The 18,363-nt window shown below is 37.2% G+C and overlaps 1 protein-coding gene across 2 annotated transcripts in view; it reads right to left on the reverse strand.

Annotated features, from left to right (window-relative positions):
• The window catches only part of ADGRA3 (adhesion G protein-coupled receptor A3), a 116,018-nt gene that overhangs the window by 27,605 nt on the left and 70,050 nt on the right, over positions 1-18,363 (reverse strand). Inside the window, exons 11-12 of one of the 2 annotated variants that reach the window (XM_012737488.2) lie at positions 7,995-8,156; positions 5,330-5,455 (exon numbers count right to left, since the gene is read on the reverse strand). In XM_012737488.2, coding sequence (XP_012592942.1) covers positions 5,330-5,455; positions 7,995-8,156 — 288 coding nt within the window. Of the gene's footprint in view, positions 1-5,329; positions 5,534-7,994; positions 8,157-18,363 lie in introns of both variants that reach the window. The other variant, XM_012737487.2, reaches the window with a different exon arrangement.

Here is an 18,363-nt window from a genome sequence, read left to right on the forward strand (position 1 = left end):
TAACGACACATGCTAAGAGGAAAAACATAAATAGATCAGTTAGTTCAAAGTTCAAAATGCTGATAAAGCATTATATAATAAACATTTATTAAAATTTAAGTACTATAAACTCATGAAATAATTTTGTTGTGAACACAAAATGACTTGAAAACAAACACAGCTCTTTGGGGAAGTAGTAGTAATGATAAATCAAATTGATTTAAAAGAAGTCATACTTAACATTTTCTAAAAGGAAGTTAAAAAAGGAAATAACATCTGCACTTTCTAGAAGTTAAAAAAGGTCTTCTATACAAGTTTAAATTTACAAAACCAACAATGAACAAAAACCTCAGGTGTACATGGACAGATCACTAAGGGAACAGAGCTATGTACTCATGGCTGATACATACTCATAGCTTCCAAAATATCCTTCGAAGTCCAACACAATAAAGAATATTACCAAATTAGAATTATAGGTTCCCTGGGATAGAGAGAGTGGCCTAGGGGTGCTAGTAAGGCAAACTTTAGCTGTTTCCATAATGTTTAGTTTTTATAGTAAGAATACTCATGTAATTTCTTTATAAGAAACACTGATTATTATTTATAGAAAGGTTATAAATCTATTTAAAAACATCACTATAAAAAACTTACGTAATTCGTTACATGTATCATGATTATACCTTCTGCCACTTGGCCTGAAGGCAGAAAACACAAAAAGTTTATAATTTTGTTTAACCATTTATTTATTTTAAAATAATAAATAAGATAATAAAAAATATAAATAGATACATGTTTTAGTTGCTAATAAATTAGAAAAATCTCTCTTAAGATTCTTTGGGAAATTCAAGTTTTTGGTTTCTAACATTTATTATTGAAAGGCCATGTGCTCAGAAGACAGCATGGGATCTGAAATAAGAGAGCAAGATTTGGGCCCTGGACTTAGCATTTAGCAGCTGGTCAACACTGCACAATTGTGTTCAACCTCTTTTAGTGGCATCTGTCAAACACAGCCAATGATCTTTCTGACAAATGCTTGTGAAGACCAAACGGGATCATGCGCAGGAAAGAGCACAAAAGGCTAAGACACGGTGGTGGCGTTTTTATTACCATTACTACAGCAGTGTGGAAGATGGTCATCTAGGGACAGGGAGAGCAGAAGTGCCTTAAAGTAACTGACTCACCAACCGTAATCTAGAACTTTGTCGTGTTTTGACTTCTACAGTTCAATCTCGGTACTAATTTTAACAGTAAAAATTGATGGAGTATGAACACATGTGAAATGAATGCTATCACAGAACTCTCATTTTATTTGCTAAATTCATGTATATCTCACTATTTACAATGACATTAAGCTAAAAAAGGAAATGATGAGAAGCATAATGGACGTTAATTCAAATGTATCAATCAGATTTTTAAGATCTTTCCTTATGAAAGAATCTGAACTTCCTCTACCATGTAATTACTAAAATTTTCAGAAATCTTAATTTGTAAAATTCTACAGAATTCTACAAAATCAGAATGAATCAAAGAGCCATCTGACTCAAAACGATTAAATACTCATTTATCCATGCCTTCTTGACTTTGAACAGATAGATATTATATCTAATTATTTTCTTCGTATAATTAGTTATTAACTATACAACACCTTTTGATTATCTCACTGCTAATGACTAACAGGGATTATGTTTGTCTTTAGAATTATTTAACTGACTTTTTTTGCTTATTATGTTTGCCTGTTAATTTTATCCAACACTTATTGGAGGTTTAGTTACTCTATGCTTGGCTCGATACAGAGCCTAGAGATATGCAATGAAATAAGCTATGGTCCTTGCCCTTGAAATTTCATAATCTAACAAGAGAGTGACAACAACATTATAAGAATAATAATAAAATCTAACATTTACTGATTTCTCTTTCAATCCTCTCAATAACCCTTCCAGTTAAGTATGATCCCTGTATCAGATGAGGAACTCATATTCAGAGAGGTTAAAGTACTTGCCCATGTTTGCACAGCTGTTAGGCCGGGGAGCATAAACCCAGGCTGTCTGGCTGCAGAGAGACCACATTCTCAGTGACCATTTCACATGGCCTCTCACTATAACTCACCTCACCACTGTATCACCTTATAACTATTCTGGAGAATGAACAAAGCACGATGGAATCAATAGATGATGATTATTTCCATCTGAGGAGGAGAAGGAAGGTACCATCTAAATGCAATCCTAGAGGGAGAGTAGCATGGATTTCATCAAGTAGGGAAGGGCTGAGGGCACGAAAGAGGGCAGAAATAAAAGCAAGGAGCAGGAAGATGCATGATGACTGACCTAAAAAACTGAAAGGACTTCAGCTAGACTAAAGCCCTAGAAGGCTGGGATAAGAAAAGTATGGGATGTATAAATAAAAAATGGATTTCTAAATTGTTGTCGAATAAACTTTAAAGAACCAATTCTTCTTTTTGGATACATTACAGTTGAACTCAAAGCATCAGCTAAATTCCAAAAGCCCTTACTATTATAGCTTACCGAAAATGGTTGCGACTTTCTTATGCCAACATATCTGAATGATAGTATCAAAAGTGAAAGGAACCATTTTATTGAGAAAAATGAGAACAGATTTGATTGGTGCTATCACCAAGGGTCAAATACCAGGCGACTCTATCTCCAACTGGCAACCAACTGAAGCCAGGCACTGAATTCATGGGTTACTCCAGCACTAGTCCTGCCCTCAAGCAATTTGCAGTCCAATGTGGGAGGTAAGTGACACAGTGTGGTTCCCGTGTGTGACACACAGTGACAGAGAGAAGAACAGAGTAGCACAGGAAAAGTGCGGAGAGAGAATGGTGTTTTAGGAGATGAGGGTGGGAGTGCAGAAGACAGACTCATTAGTATCAGGTAAGATTTCTTGGAGGTGACACTGCTGCTGGGTGTTAAAACAAAATCAAGGAGCTGGGATGAGAGGGGCAGAGCAGGGCATTCTACCTGAAAAATTAACATGAGCCTGGCCCAAGCAAGACCAAGTGGTTGGGAGAGGAACCAGGGCAAGTTTGCTATCACTGGGAGAAAAGGTAGGAGGAGTTGTGGGGCAACAGGCAAAAGCCCAACAATGAAGCTGCTCCTAAAACAGTGTCCAGAGAGAAACAAGAAATATTTATCAGGAGAGGTACAAGGTCAATTTCCATTTTGGATAGGTCCAAGGACAATGCTCACAGTATTAACCACCTAAAATGGCACTAACAATCAGGACAGCCTGCACAGAGGGGAAAGCTTCTAGAGGCCCTCTGCTTTGCAGACCGGTGGCCTGCAAGTGCTAAACAGGGGAAAGGTCTGGGTGGTGTTCCCAACAGAAGGACCAGCAGGGCTGAGGACTCAAGGGACTGGGGTAGCAGCTCTTAGCTAAATGGTAAGAAAGTATTTCAACATTTTACTAACTGGCGTGGTTGTACTGACACATGTTGGACAAATGTCACCCATAGGTAGACCAACCTATATGAGAAAGATGGATTTTTAAGAACTAGCCTAGAGACACAGAGACTACATAGGAAATTACAATGGTTTGGGCAATATAGGATGAGAGTCCAAACCAGGTCATGAAGAATAGTTATTCATGAAATATGCAGGACCTACTGCTAACTAAGGACCGATTTTCCTAAGTTTAACTTCATATGCTCCCACATTTAATGGTAATGCAATCAATTACTGGATGCTCAAGTTGTCTAGTTTTTCTGAATCCTCATTCAACGATTAAGGGGGAAAAATGCACAGAAAGAGTAAAAATTGCCCTAATATAAAGTGTAAAATGTAAAGAAAATTCTCTGTTCAAGTACTAAAGCTTAAGTACATTTACACTGTCAACATCAAAACATTTTTAACTAATTTTGTGTCATGAAGGATATGTTCTGTCTTCATTCAGTTTCATCATGTCCATCTATGAAGCATGAATAATAGTGCAATGTGTCCTTGCTCTCTGGCTGCAGGATGATCTTAAAAGGACAGAATAGTATGAAGTTGACAAATCTGAGTGTTCATTTAAAGCTTCCTACTTTAGCAGGTAGAAACTCTCCTTATCCAGAGGGGAAGGTTGTGAAATTGATGAAATGTAGGGTTTCATCATTTTTAATCCTTTCCTACCAACTGTGATCATCTAAGACAGAAGGGTTCATCAATTTTAAGTGCCCCTTGAAAAAAAAAACATACATTTCTCTCATGGGCTTCTCTGTGTTACTGTTTCTGTGCCTTTCATGGTATGTTTTTATCAATAAAAGACACAATAAGTAAAGTTGAGCAGGTCTACAGAAGCACGGCTGGGTGCATCTAGTACTCTCATAGGGCCAAGATTATCAGACAAATCTTGCCAATTTTTCTCTGAGTATATGGTATCAAGTAATTATATTATTATCAGATATTTTGACCCAGCTGAGATTATCTTGGGCAGTTGGGGTACATCTAAATTTAGCAAATTGGCTCCCTTTATGGAGGTCACCAGGGTAAAGTATTATAAAATGCATCATTCTTCATTCATCCCTTCTCTATTTATTGAGAACTTACAGTGTACCAGAACACCTGTTTAATCAATGACTATGCAGCCATTAAAATGACTGGAATATTATTAACCTGTGCTATTACTCAAGGATAAGCCAGAAATAAGGAAAATATTGCGTAATTAAAAACCACAGAGAACACAATTACATATGACCACACAAAGCTAAATGGAAAAACTGTGGTTCCATTAGGTTGTTAGATTTATGCCTCTACTGTTTGCTTCAATGTAGTTTAGTGAAAGACATCTAAATCCCCCATTTTAAAAATCAATAAAAATGCTTTCATTTTGCTTGCTCCAATGAAACACACATTTTTTTCTAAGATATATGACAAATTTGTACTTCTTTGCCAAAAACTTCAATACACAGACTGTCTGATTCAATGCCCAGCCTCAAGGCTGACTTCTCCATTAGGCACTTTAAGCCCAGTGCCAAGGCCCACAACACTTTTAGGGGCCCAGAAAACACTTAATGTCTCAAAATCAGAAGCAAAAGGAAATAAACCTTTAAGTCAAAGAAAATCTTTTAATATGCAATATCAATATATTTGTTATTATACCACTGTAGTCATACAATGTAATTTTTGATATCTTTATGTACAGAAAAAGGGGATCAAAAGGCAAAAATGCTTAAGGCCCATGAAAGTCATTAATAAGCCTCTTCCTGGCCTGAATTTCTTTTAAAACAACAGCAAAAACAATATCTCCCCGCTTCCCCCCAAAACCTCTAATATGGTTATTTTTGCAAAGCAAAACATTTGGAGCACTCTAACTGTACATAGTCCTAAAGTGTTTTTAGTGCAATATAACATACCTTTAGTGCCAGACTGGAAAATGTATTTGAAACATTGCACTTAAAGCTCAGCTGCTTATCCAGGTTTCCATCCGGATCCCGCCTCCCATAATCCGAAAGTCCTGTACGGTCAGAGGCTGCCACTTTCTGGAACACGGTACAGGTCATCCCGGTGAAGCCAGAAGCCTTGATGACATAAGCTTCCAGAGCAATATTGGGTGAATACTTCAAAAGTCAATCAAACAGGAGTTATGAACGATTTATAACACAGGGGAAAAGCACTTTCAAAGATTTTTCAAACACAAAACACTGTACATAAGCCAAACCAGAAAGCCCAAGTGCTTACAAAAAAAAAACCCCAAAAACACTGTATTAGATAACTGGCAGAATTAAAAAAAATAAAGACCTTGAAATGAAAAGGATGTCCTAAAATGAAATTTAGACTGAAAAGAGGAAAAGAATAAGCCGAGAAGTGTGGAAGATCATGATATAAGTTAGAAGTCAATTAGAAATAATTTGAAGAACACCTTGGAGAAAACTATAAGCTAAAAATGGAAGTTTCTTAAAAAGAAAAAATCAGCTAGAGAAATCAGTGGACCCTCTTAATGACCACCTCACAGGAGAAATGAAAAAGTTATTAGGATTTGGTAAGTACACTGAACAGTCACCTTGTTCAACAGTTTAGGCCATTTTCACTTTTTTCTTTCACGGGGAGATCAAGTTAACTCTTTGCACTAAGTTTCACTGATACAAACTTTACACAGACTCACTCCAAAGCTGTTTCTTCAGAAAAGGAAGGGAGGTGCTAGCTCAAATTGTAAGAAAATGAACAGATTTAAAAAGCAAATTAAATCAGAAAGATGGCACTTGCCCTAGAGTTTTAAAGGAATTCAAGAGCAAGACTGAACTGAGGGGGTCCACCAAAATGTACGACCTGTCAATACAAACAGCCGCCGAGCCTACACCCTGGAGGACTGCCTGCATTCACGGCCATCAGTCACAACCACAGCAGGGTGGGCACGAGAAGTGACAAGCTGATGAGACGCAGGTTCATATCCAGCAAGATGACAGGATACACTGCAAATTCTAAGGACAACATGGCATGCCCCTCCTTCCTTCAAGGATGATCAAATGTGTGCCTACCATATAGGCAAGACCCCATTCTAGGCACCATATACGGATGTCTTTTTTTCTTTTTAAAGTATGAGACTTTGATGCAAGATGTAAGATAAAAATTAGAGACATAAGATAAAAATTAAAAAATATAAAAAGACAGAATGTAAACAAGTCCCATACATGATGGTAGAAAATATTTAGTGGTTCCCCAAATTTTTCCAGAGTAAGAAATCTTTCCATTTGTTTTTGCCTCTCAATGTGTACACGGGGGAAAGTCTTATTGAATTATATTTGTTGATTAACAATGTATATTCCAATTTTTTACTGGTAAAAGGCACAAATAAATAACCACTAAAGCCTCTGGTAAACAGCAATTATCATGAAACCTCAGTTAAAAGAAACAAATCTGTCATTTTGAGGCACTCTGAAGCTGTATCATCTTTACTTATTATATGTAGATGTATAATCTCCTGGAACCTTTTTTACATGTTAAAATGGTATGCAAAACCCCACTATGACATTCATTATACCCTTGGGTTCTCAGAAGACCTGAAGAGGTTCAAAGGGAGAAAGAAGTTCTTCCGGCTGATTAACAAGCAAGGCTAAAAGATGGGATTTAAAATGGGTCTAAATGGCTGAGGAGGACATAAAAATGGCAAGCTAGTCTCGAGTAAGGTCAGGTATCTGAGCAGGAAATTACCCTGAACTATGTTGTAAAGACAGTAGCCATAATGGGCCTCCATTTTATTTTTTAGTCAGGAAAGGAATCCTCATAATTGAGCAAAAGGAGCAATAAAACACAGTATCATCAAAAAAAGATCTCAAAAGAATCAATGGAAAAACAGTAATCTCAAATTGTATAAAATCATAGGAGTAAAGTGTAGAATATTCTATACTACGTGAGCCCACTAAAATAATCAGAAAATGAAAATCATGGACCGGATCAACATTTGACTGCTAAGGGAAAAAAACACAGTATTTGCCATGATTTACAACATTTTTTAGGACAGAAAGTAAGCAGCATGCACCAAGAAATTTACAAGAGTTCAATTTAGCGTAAATAAAACTTAATACTATTTAATTGAATGATCATTATTTATTAATAACTCATTATCCCAAGAGTGGGATTGACTGAAAATGCCAATAGCTTCACACGTGTTGGAGGGCATCCCAGTTCTCTTCTGAGGCTGAAACCTGGGCAAGCAAACAATCAGGCATTCTCTCAAAACATCCTTCAGGGCCCATTACAGAACGTATTAGCTCAGATGTGACTGCCAGTGGGGCAATACTACAGTGTTCTAATTTTCGTAGTAGAAACGGTTTCAGCGGATTAGATGGTGAAAACTATTCAAAATACAGACTAACAAAGTGTTTTCCCGTTAGCAAGAAAACACTACTCAAAAGCAAAATTAATTTCTAAAATGTCTTGAGAAAGGGAAATTCTGTAAATAACCAGCAGTAAGAGAAAACACCCACCCCATAAAGGGGAAGAGATCCTCTATCTCTTTTGGGTTAGAGTTGCTGCAGGTGAATCCTCTTCCTTGGAAGTCAACGGTAATGTTACACTTACTGTGGAATAAACATGAGCGCCGTTGGCCAGCCGGTAGGTAGCGACACGCTGCAGACACTGGACGATTCTACTGCAGGCTTTAGCTTCCCTCTGTGCCAGCCACAGGACACGCTCATCGGCCAACATGATGTTACTTGCAATGTCAACCATCACATCGCCCAGCTAGCGGGAGAGCAGGAGAAAGAAGAAAGGTCTTTAAAGCCAACACAGGCTGCTTTGTAAAATGGAAAATCCTGATGAGACAGTGGGAATGGCCTGCAGTCTAAATTTTCACATGAAAAACCCAGCAGGAGCTTCACTTGTTTCTCATCAAAACATCTTCGGATATGAACAGCACCTTCAATTACAGACATTTGGTAATATTTAGCTCAAAACCGTGTACTCCAGGAGCCACCATATCACTGCTGAAAAGACTGCAGCGCAGTACCTCAAAGGGAGAAAAGGAAAGGCAGTTGGATTAATTGAGGAGAAGGAAAAGATGTCACATGATCCCAGAATAAAAAGATTGCAACTCTTTGTCCAGAAAACCATTTATATATACTTCTTTTTGTGTAAGCATTAGCTTAAATCAGACTCTATTGCCATGAAGAAATACACACTTTCTACCTCTTTAGTCTCCTGTCATGTTCAAAATCCCAGGCATGTCCAACTACCATGAGTTTCCTATATTTGTTGTGTGATCTCACACCTCTATCCCCTGGCATATGTGGTTTCTTCTGCCTCGAGTGAACTTCTTCCCTTCCTCCCAACTCAACGAATGATTTAAGATCCAGTGCCCTGAAATAAATGGATCCTAAGAGGTACTCACTTTTCCCCTGCTTGTTTTACTTGTTTCATTTATTGGATTCTTTGCATTAGCTTTCCTCATAACTTACAGATGTAAACATCTGTCAAGCAATGCCAGTGAAAAGTCGATTGACTACTGTTTACTGTGACTTGTAAGTCCCACCTCAGAGAAATGCACTGAACAGTCCAGGGCTAACGAGACATACCGGTATCAAGAGGGTTTTGTATTGAGCAGAAGGTTCATGAGGTGGAGATCTGTGGCAGAAAGAACAACAAAAAACAGTCCAGAGGTAGGATCAGAGGATTTGCAAGCTGGCTGCTCCTCTAATCAGGAAGCAAGCATTAAAAGGCATTAAGCCCCAGTGCCAAGCCAGAAAGCCAGGACTGTGTTAACAGATGTCTTTTGATCATCCCAGAAGATCCCAACTGAGATTTCAATCCCATTCTGCATTCAAGACACTTCACAAGATGTATAATTATGAGGGCTAAGGTGGGCTGGAAGCTGTTCATTCATCCCACTCTGGTTCACTTTACAAAGAAGAGGATCTGTGGAAATCTATCAGATCCCAACCCCAGAACCATGGGGCGAGGCAACTACAGTAAGTTCAGGGGTGAGGAACAGAGCTTCAAATGCTGGCCACGACCACCTGGCCTGGAGGCTTCATCTGTTCCCCTCTCTGTACCCCCATTTCTTTTATTTGTAAATGAGGAGAAATAAAGTCCAGTCTTTTCTGAATATTGTTAAGATTAAATTCTAATAATAAATACAAAGTTCCTGAAACCATGCCCAGCACTCAAAAAATGTTGGCTCTTCTTGTTATTTTATTGCTTCTTTGTTGTTTTTTTCCCCACCATTTCAATCCCAAAATAGGCCTCTCTTCTAAGTTGACAGGCTCTAGAAAAAGTGGTAAGAGGGTTGCATTTTTAAGTCTGTGTTCATATATAAATAGGACCAATGCACCCAACAAAACTGCCTTTAGCCCTCTGTACAGCCTCACTTGCCCACCAATTTTAAAATGCTACTTGACTTTGTACTGCCCTTGCCACAGTAGAGCACAATTATTTCCTTATTTTACTTTCAAGATAAACACCTTGAGGGCAGGAACAACACAATGTCTTACTTATATTTATAACTTTATTCACTACTGTAAGACCTGGTATCAAAGCCAGTAGCTGTCAATGTTCATGTACCCAACATTTATCAATGTTTGCTTAAAATCCTCGTTATTATCATTTATTTCCAACAGTTCACTGACTAAATATGTATTGAGGCCCAATGTGAGCCAGACAGTGTCCTGAGCAGCGGCCCTACAGCAGTGAGAGAAACAAACTCTAGCTTCAAGCTTACAGTCTAGTGAAGAAAATACATTTTCCTACAAATAAACAAGTATGCAGGTGGATGTCATTTTACTAGAAGCCATTATTTCTGGAGTTAAGAAAGATAGTGACTGTTGAATCTGTCACAAACAGCCCTTTATACAGATGTTGAACAAATAAGTCCCTCATAATGGGAATTCAGAGTAGCTAGAATAACTTGGCTAAGTTTTTAAGTTTTTGTCTATTATTCTAACTTACTGTTATCTAAAGTTTTTACACAAAAATACATAAAAGAGATGACATGGTAAAATATGCTCTATGGCATAAAAATGAAGTTCCTATTGGCTACGAAACCTTAAAAGACAAAATACACAAAAATACTGATTCTACTCTAAGGTACCACTGAAATATATGAGGTGTTTACAGATTAGCACAATTACAACTAAACTTAGTAATACTTTTTTGAAGTTTTAAACATATGGACTTTATAAGGACCTGACATGAAACTTGATGGACACATCAGCTCTCCTGAAAAATCATGATTATTACATGATCAAAAAAATACTGCTATGCCCCACTAGATAACGCCAGTAAAGAAACATAACTCGTGTTAACAATTGTACAGAAAATAAATACCTCTAGGAAGATATAGTGCTAACAAGGGTGCTTGCCTTAGCTGAGAACAACCTCTTTTTCTCATTATTTCACTCCAAATGGCTAAGAACTGAGGAAAAGGATTTGTTGCCAAAATATTCCCTAGAGCCGATAATCATAAAATGCTATATGCTTCTGTAGCTCGGTTACAGGAGTAGTTCTGAATCCGTCACAGTGGCAAAAAAGGACACAAAAGGGATAACAATGCATGAAAAATTACACTGGATTAAAAAAGTATTCCTGAAACCTGACACACAAAGATAGTTTAAAAACTGCAACCGGCACTATAAAGCATCGGATTTCTCCTTGGCCTCATTCCCTGAAGGCCACTCCAGCCACAAAAGGGTCAGAAGGAATCGCACACCTGCTCTTGCACCTGTCTCACTAAAGCAAGAGGACCAACTCAGAATACATGCGAATCCACTTTATCAAAGACAAAGCAGTGAAGAAACAAAAATGCTACATTAGTAACAATGAAAGTGTTCAATGTCATTTGTTGTCTCAGATAGGATATCTCATATTTTCTTAACATATGTATGGCTTGGAATTTTCATCAAAATTAGGTCAAACTCATCTGTAAACTTAATGTATTTCTGATATGTTACCATATTAAATATGTAATAAACTAAACCTGATATTTAAGTTTAATCCCTAGTGTTTAACACTGAAGACAGAATATTTATGTGCCTTGGAGTTAAATACTCCTGGGTTAAGATTTCAAGTCTGTCACAAGTTTAGATGTTCCTGAGCAAACGAGCCTCAGGCTCATTTACTCATTTGTAAGACGAGACCAAGTACTCTATGAGAAGTGCTCAAAACCATCTCAGTTCCATAGCAAACCAGGAAGAAAGAAAAACAAAGCAGAAGACAAGTATCTTCACATACTCAGTAGAAATGTAAATTAAGCAATTCATGCAGTTTTTGAGAAAAGTAAAGCAATCTAGGCCCCTACTGGTATTCACATTTTCAAACACAGAACAGAACAGCAAGGGACACTTTGGTCAATTCTAAAACCAGACACGTGTATAGGTGGAGAAAGCTGGGTAATGATTTGGGGATAGCTAATATAGAGATGAGAAGTAGAGGAGTAGAAGTAGTTCAAACTTGACATCAACATCATCATCATCATTGCAGCTGACAATACTGAAGCTCAAGTAATCTTCACAATAGTTTCCAAGTTACAAATAAAATATAATATTGAGATCATACCTGTCTCAAGGTATGTTATTACCCTGATTACTTTTAATGGGGTAACTGCTCTGCTTTGACACTTAAGTTTTAAAAGTGTGTTTACGTCACTTTTTTTTTTGAATTTTTTTTATTTTTTAATTTTTTTTGAATATTTCATTTTTTTTATTTTTAGCGAATTATGGGGGTACAAGTGTTAAGATTACATATATTGTCCATGCCCTCTCCTCCCTCAAGTAAGAGCTTCAAGCGTGTCCATCCCCCATACGTTGCACATCTTACTCATTGTGTTTGTATATACCCATCCCCTCCTCCACCTTCCCACCCTCCCGACACTTGATAAATGTTACTCCTGTATGTCCGCTTAGGTGTTGATCCGTACCAATTTGCTGGTGAGTACATGTGGTGCTGGTTTTTTCCATTCTTGAGATACTTCACTTAGTATAATGGGTTCCAGCTCTATCCAGGAATATACAAGAGGTGCTATATCACCATTGTTTCTTAAAGCTTAAATACATATACCACATTTTATTAGTCCACTCATGAATTGATGGGCACTCAGGTTGTTTCCACAGCTTTGCAATTGTGAACTGTGCTGCTATAAACATTCGAGTGCAGGTGTCTTTTTCATAAAGTGACTTTTGATCTTTGGGGTAGATGCCCAGTAGTGGAATTGCTGGATCAAATGGTAGATCTACTTGTATCGTTTTGAGGTATCTCCAGCTTGCTTTCCACAGAGGTTGAACTAGTTTGCAGTCCCACCAGCAGTGTAGGAATGTTCCTCTCTCTCCACATCCACACCAACATTTATTGTTTGGGGACTTTTTGATAAAGTCCATTCTAACTGGAGTTTAGTGATATCTCATTGTGGTTTTGATTTGCATTTCCCTGATGATTAGAGATGTTGAACATTTTTCATGTGTTTGTTGGCCATTATTCTGTCTTCTTTGAGAAGTTTCTGTTCATGTCCTTTGCCCATTTTTTGATGGGGTTGTTTGATTTTTTTCTGGCTGATTTTCCTGAGTTCTAAATAGATTCTAGTTATCAGCCCTTTATCAGATGTGTAGCTTGCAAAAATTTTCTCCCATTCTGTGGGTTGTCTGTTTGCTCTCTTGACGGTTTCTTTGGCTGTGCAGAAGCTTTTTAATTTGATCAGGCCCATTTGTTTATTTTTGTTACTGTTGTGACTGCCTTTGGGGTCTTCTTTATAAATTCTTTGCCTAGGCCAATGTCTAGAAGAGTATTTCCAACATTTTCCTCTAGAATTCTAATAGTTTCACACCTAAGGTTCAAGTCTGTTACACAACATGAGTTGATTTTTGTGAGAGGTGAAAGGTGTGGGTATTGTTTCAGTCTTCTACATGTGGCTACCAGTTTTCCCAGCACCATTTATTGAATAAGGATTCTTTTCCCCAGTGTATGTTTTTGTCTGCTTTGTCGAAGATAAATTGGCTATATGAGGATGGTTTTATATCTGGGTTCTCTGTTCTGTTCCATTGGTCAATGTCCCTGTTCTTGTGGCAGTGCCAAGCTGTTTTAATGAGTATAGCCTTGTAGTATAGTTTGAAGTCTGGTTAACTGATATGTCACTCTTAAGTGTCTATGCTCTCAGTGCCACAAGATCCCACTGCTGGCTTCTGAGTAGCTTGCTCAGTGAAGCATTCAACATTCAACAAGCGTCTCGTTGTGATCATCACCAGGACTAGGGCAAAGATTAAAAGCTCTAATTTATTGTGGTGTAGAAGCAAAGAGAATGATGAGAAGTACAACAACGGAGAAACAGAAGAAATGGGGGGAAGGGAAAAGGGGGAAAGAGGCTGAGAATAGTGTTACACAGAAAATGCCGTTCTAGACTGGCAGTACCTGGTGGGGCATGGCAGTAGTTCTTTGATCATGTAATAATCATAATTTTTTCATGAGAGATGATGTGCCTATCACATCTCATGCCAGATCTTCATAAAGTCTGTATGTTTACAAAAAACCTTAAACAGTAAGTTTAGCTATAATTGTGATAAGCTGTGAATATCTCATATATTAAAGGATAAAGTACACAAAAACATTGATTCTATTCTAAGGTATTACTGAGATAGATGAGATTACAAAAATGGACAGGCATTTCACTTTCTGGAAGTATGGAGGGCTCAGTACTCTAGACAACTCTCCTGTGAAAAGTGAAAAATGCTGAAGGAAAATAGTTATATCTTTGTAAATGCATCAATAAATAGTAAGAAAATAAAGACTTCTCCAAAGCACAACTGCAAAATAACAGCAGGAATTCAAAGAGCTCAAAGGTTGAATTCTGATGACCACAAGCTACGTTTTGATGTCGTGGGCTGTGCCCACGCAGGCCTGATAGGAAAAGACCCTCTACTGCAAAGCTGATAACCCAAAAGGGAACTACACCTCCAGCCTCAGGCCCAACCAGCAGTAACACAGCCTCACAGAAGGGAAGAGCAAGGAACAGGCCTTTCTTAAGGAAGAAAGAAGCAGGAGGAAGTAAAAAAATTTCTTCTCTAACAATTTGTACACACAAGTCAACCTTCACACAGGTCGGACTGCACACTACTATTGTGGAATGAAAAACCTGAAGCTAAGAATTAATTTCAAAGTCAGCCCTCTACCCTGGTATTGGCCCTGAACACTTGGCAGAAGCAAACAAATATCATACTTAATGATACATTAGGCCATTCTCATTAACATTTTTTGTCGCCAGCTTTTATCGATACTGTTCCGGAAGTCCCCACCAATGTATAAGCAGAAAATAAATAAATAAAAATAGAGGAATATATTTTGTATACGAACAGAAAGACCAATTATTATTTGCTGGCGACAGAACTGTCTAGAAAAGACCAAATAACCAATGCGAACAGATATGAATGAATTCATTAAAGTAACCAGACACAAGGTCCACATTTTTAAGAAATCATTATCAGGGAAAATTGATCACAGACCATATATTTGATGATATTAAACACTTATATCTAATTCTGGTGATATAATAGTAATTTTTAAAATTCCATTTATTTTAGAAAAATTATGAATGAAATGACGTCTAAAATTTGCTTTTAAGTGTTCCAGCACTGAGAGAGATTGAGAGAGAGAGGGAAGAAAGGAAAGGGAAGGGGGAAAGGGGGAAGAAGGAAGGAGGAAGGGGGAAGGGGGAAACGGGGAGGGGAGGGGAGGGGAGGGGAGGGGAGGAGAGGGGAAGGGAAGGGAGGAGAGGGGAGGGGAAGAGTGAACAAGATAGATGAAACAAGATTGCAGTACAGCAGGTCCTTCAACAAGTTGTTTTGTTCAATGACATTTGGTTATAATGTTGATGAGGAAAAAAAAAAAAAAAAAAAAGGCTTCCCAGTCGGGCTACCATCTGTGTGGAGTTTGCATGTTCTCCCCACATTTTTGTGGGTTTTCTCTAGGTTCTCCAGGCATATTTCGGTTTTCTCCCACATTCCAAAGCTGTGCACAGTAGGTCAATTGGTTTGTCTAAATTGTGTGTGTGTGTGTGTGTGTGTGTGTGTGTGTGTGTCCTGTGCTGGGACAGTGTCCTGTCCAGGGCTGGTTTTGAACTTGCCCCCTGTGCTGTAGAGACAGGCTCCAGCCACCCCACACGCCTGACCTGGAATAAATAATCTTGTTTTTATTAATCTTTCTTAAACATATGTATAGCTCACACTTACTTCAATGTTTAATATTAGAAGAGTTTGGGGTCTTTACTTAGAAGTTTGGTGATGTTTTTGTGACCAGAAGCATGCCATAGGAACTTAGCTCTTGTTTACATCAATCAGCCTATGGAATAATTGGTGTCATTATACGTCATTTAAGTTAAAGTCACTGTTTCCAGGAACCTCTCTACAACCTTAAGCGAGGACTTATAGTACAGTTGAAGCTAGGCGGGAGATATAACATAGGTATTAATGATAACATTCTCTTTCCTATACTTTAGAATTTTCCAATAAAAAAGTTCTCAAAAAGTTAAACCCAAAGACAAAAAAAGTTTTTTAAAAAGCAATGTAACAATAGAAAATGAAGAGACACTGCAGTGGTTCTCAAAGCCAGATGTGCTGCCTGGAACTAACTAGAAATGCAAGTTCTCAAACCAATCTCAGATTTACTAAATCAGAAACGGGGAATGGAGAGGAAACTCAGGGCAACAATCTCCGTGTTTAACAAATGCAACAGGTTATTCTGACTCATGTTCAAGTGTGAGATACAACGTTCTAGAGAAGAACACAAAGCCAGACCCTGGGGCTTTATAAAGCTTAATAATAGAGAAATGTCTGGCAAAGGATCAAGAAAAAAGAAAAAGAAAACATTAGAAATGCTAACAATAAAAAAGAATCATAACTGTCAATACAGAAGTGATTATATTTTAAAATGAATAAATGAAAAAGCTATATATTTTTTAAATCTATACATAAAAATGTGCTAAATGAACTTAGCAGTAAACAAGTATAAGGTGTATATTTCATATATTTAAAAGAGAGAACAGTAAGAGGCCATAAAGCATCACGAAATCTAATCTTTATATACTTTTTCATCTTCTAAAGTGGATATATATTGTTTTCATAAGAACAATCACTCTAGTAAATATGGAACAGACACTTATGTTGCCTGACAGACAACCTTCAGCTCTTTTTAAAAGACTCCACTAAATACATCATTTAGATCTGACAGTTTAATAGCTTTTAGTACTTACCTTGAGAAAAAAGCATACTGGCTTGGGTTGGCAAGACCCAATCACAGATTAAAAAGCAACTGCTTCACAGTATTTTAGTTCTGAAATTATCCATAGCAGAACAACTTTTGGACATAATAAGAAAAATCATTTTAATTATTTGTCTATCTATAGACAAATATAATTATTTGCCATATGTATTTTAGGATACTTTAGCATAATTTTATGCTGTGGTAATTAACTTAAAATGAAGTCTTTAAGCCTCATAATTTCTTTTCACTGTATTAATAAATGGTGAAAGCTACGGCCTGTGGTTTAAGTTTCCAAAGAACTGTATAAGACGTTTGCCACTGACTGCATCACAGGAAATATTATTATTACATTTATATCTCAATTATTCAATCTTATTTTTCCTCTCTTTTTCCTATTTATATTTAATAAGTTGGCATCACTTGCTTCAGAAAGATAACCATAACTGGTATGTCCTATGTTAGCCAGTAAAAGCGACAGCAATCGTCTTCAAACTAAATGTTTAGATACGTAACTGAAACACTTGTGATTTTCTTTTTTTACAGGACTTCCTTCTTAGCTTCTGATACCATAAGAATGTTAAATTTCAGAACCTTATGAATGCTACATTTCAGAACCTTATAAAATTATATATATGAGCTTTGCAACTATTTTCTCATTTAGACATTTTCTCACTTATGCACACAAACTTCACAAGTTAAACAGGAAAGTTTAACACAAAGTTTGTGTACACAAAGTTTGCAAGATATCATCCCCATCTGAACAATGAAGAAAGGGGCCCACAGTTAATTAATAACTCAATTAAACATACACCTCTGTGTACCACGTTGCTCGTCTCAAGTTGGGTGGTGAGCAAAGCTTCCTCACATCAAAACAGGGCAGCAAGGGAATAACAACTATGGCAAATCTTTTTCAATGTCCACATTCCAAATGTCATAACAATTATTCTAGTAACTCGAAACATTCCACTTCCAGAAATGACTGCTAATCCTGTGGACAGCTAAGTTGTGATTGTCTGCAACAATGGAGAGCAATATTACCACTGAGTCGGAATCCAAATGGCCGCTCCAGTGCTAAGTAAATTTCCCACAGGAAAGCAGGCTTGACACAGTCAAGTAGCATAAACACTCATTAGAAAATCACAGTCTCTGAAGTTCAGATAATAATGCTGAAATGTTATCTGGTCATCAGTCAAGTGAAGTGGCCCATTTGTGTAATCTGTATACCTATTTGCCTTCCTTTAATGATGACATCCAATCAATTAAAATGCCTAACATACTAGGGCCACAGTTCAAAGGCTTATTACTAAAATGCAAGATGCTAACAGATAACAGATCTATCAAAAAAAAAAAAAAGAAAGAAAGAAAAAAATTCCTTAGGTAAACAATGTAGGAAAACAAGCCCTATCTTTTTATATTTTGCAACATTAATGGATTTGAGATGTCCTACATAAAGAAATATATAGACTTTGTTTACTGTTTTCCCCACGGTTGTATACAGAATACTTTTAGAATAGTATGATAGGACAACATTGTACTAGACAGTAAATGTGGTACTGTAGAAAACTCTTCTGGATTAGAATCAGGGCTCTTAAGCTCTGTTTTTAGGCCTGTTGTAACCTAAGTATATAATCTTGGACACATTCTTAATTTTCACTGGGCTTCAGTTTAAGACCTTATCTAGATCCCCTCTACTTCTAAAATTCATGTCTGTTTAAGT

This window comes from Microcebus murinus, chromosome 3, assembly GCF_040939455.1.
Source record: "Microcebus murinus isolate Inina chromosome 3, M.murinus_Inina_mat1.0, whole genome shotgun sequence".
Lineage (NCBI taxonomy): Eukaryota > Metazoa > Chordata > Mammalia > Primates > Cheirogaleidae > Microcebus > Microcebus murinus.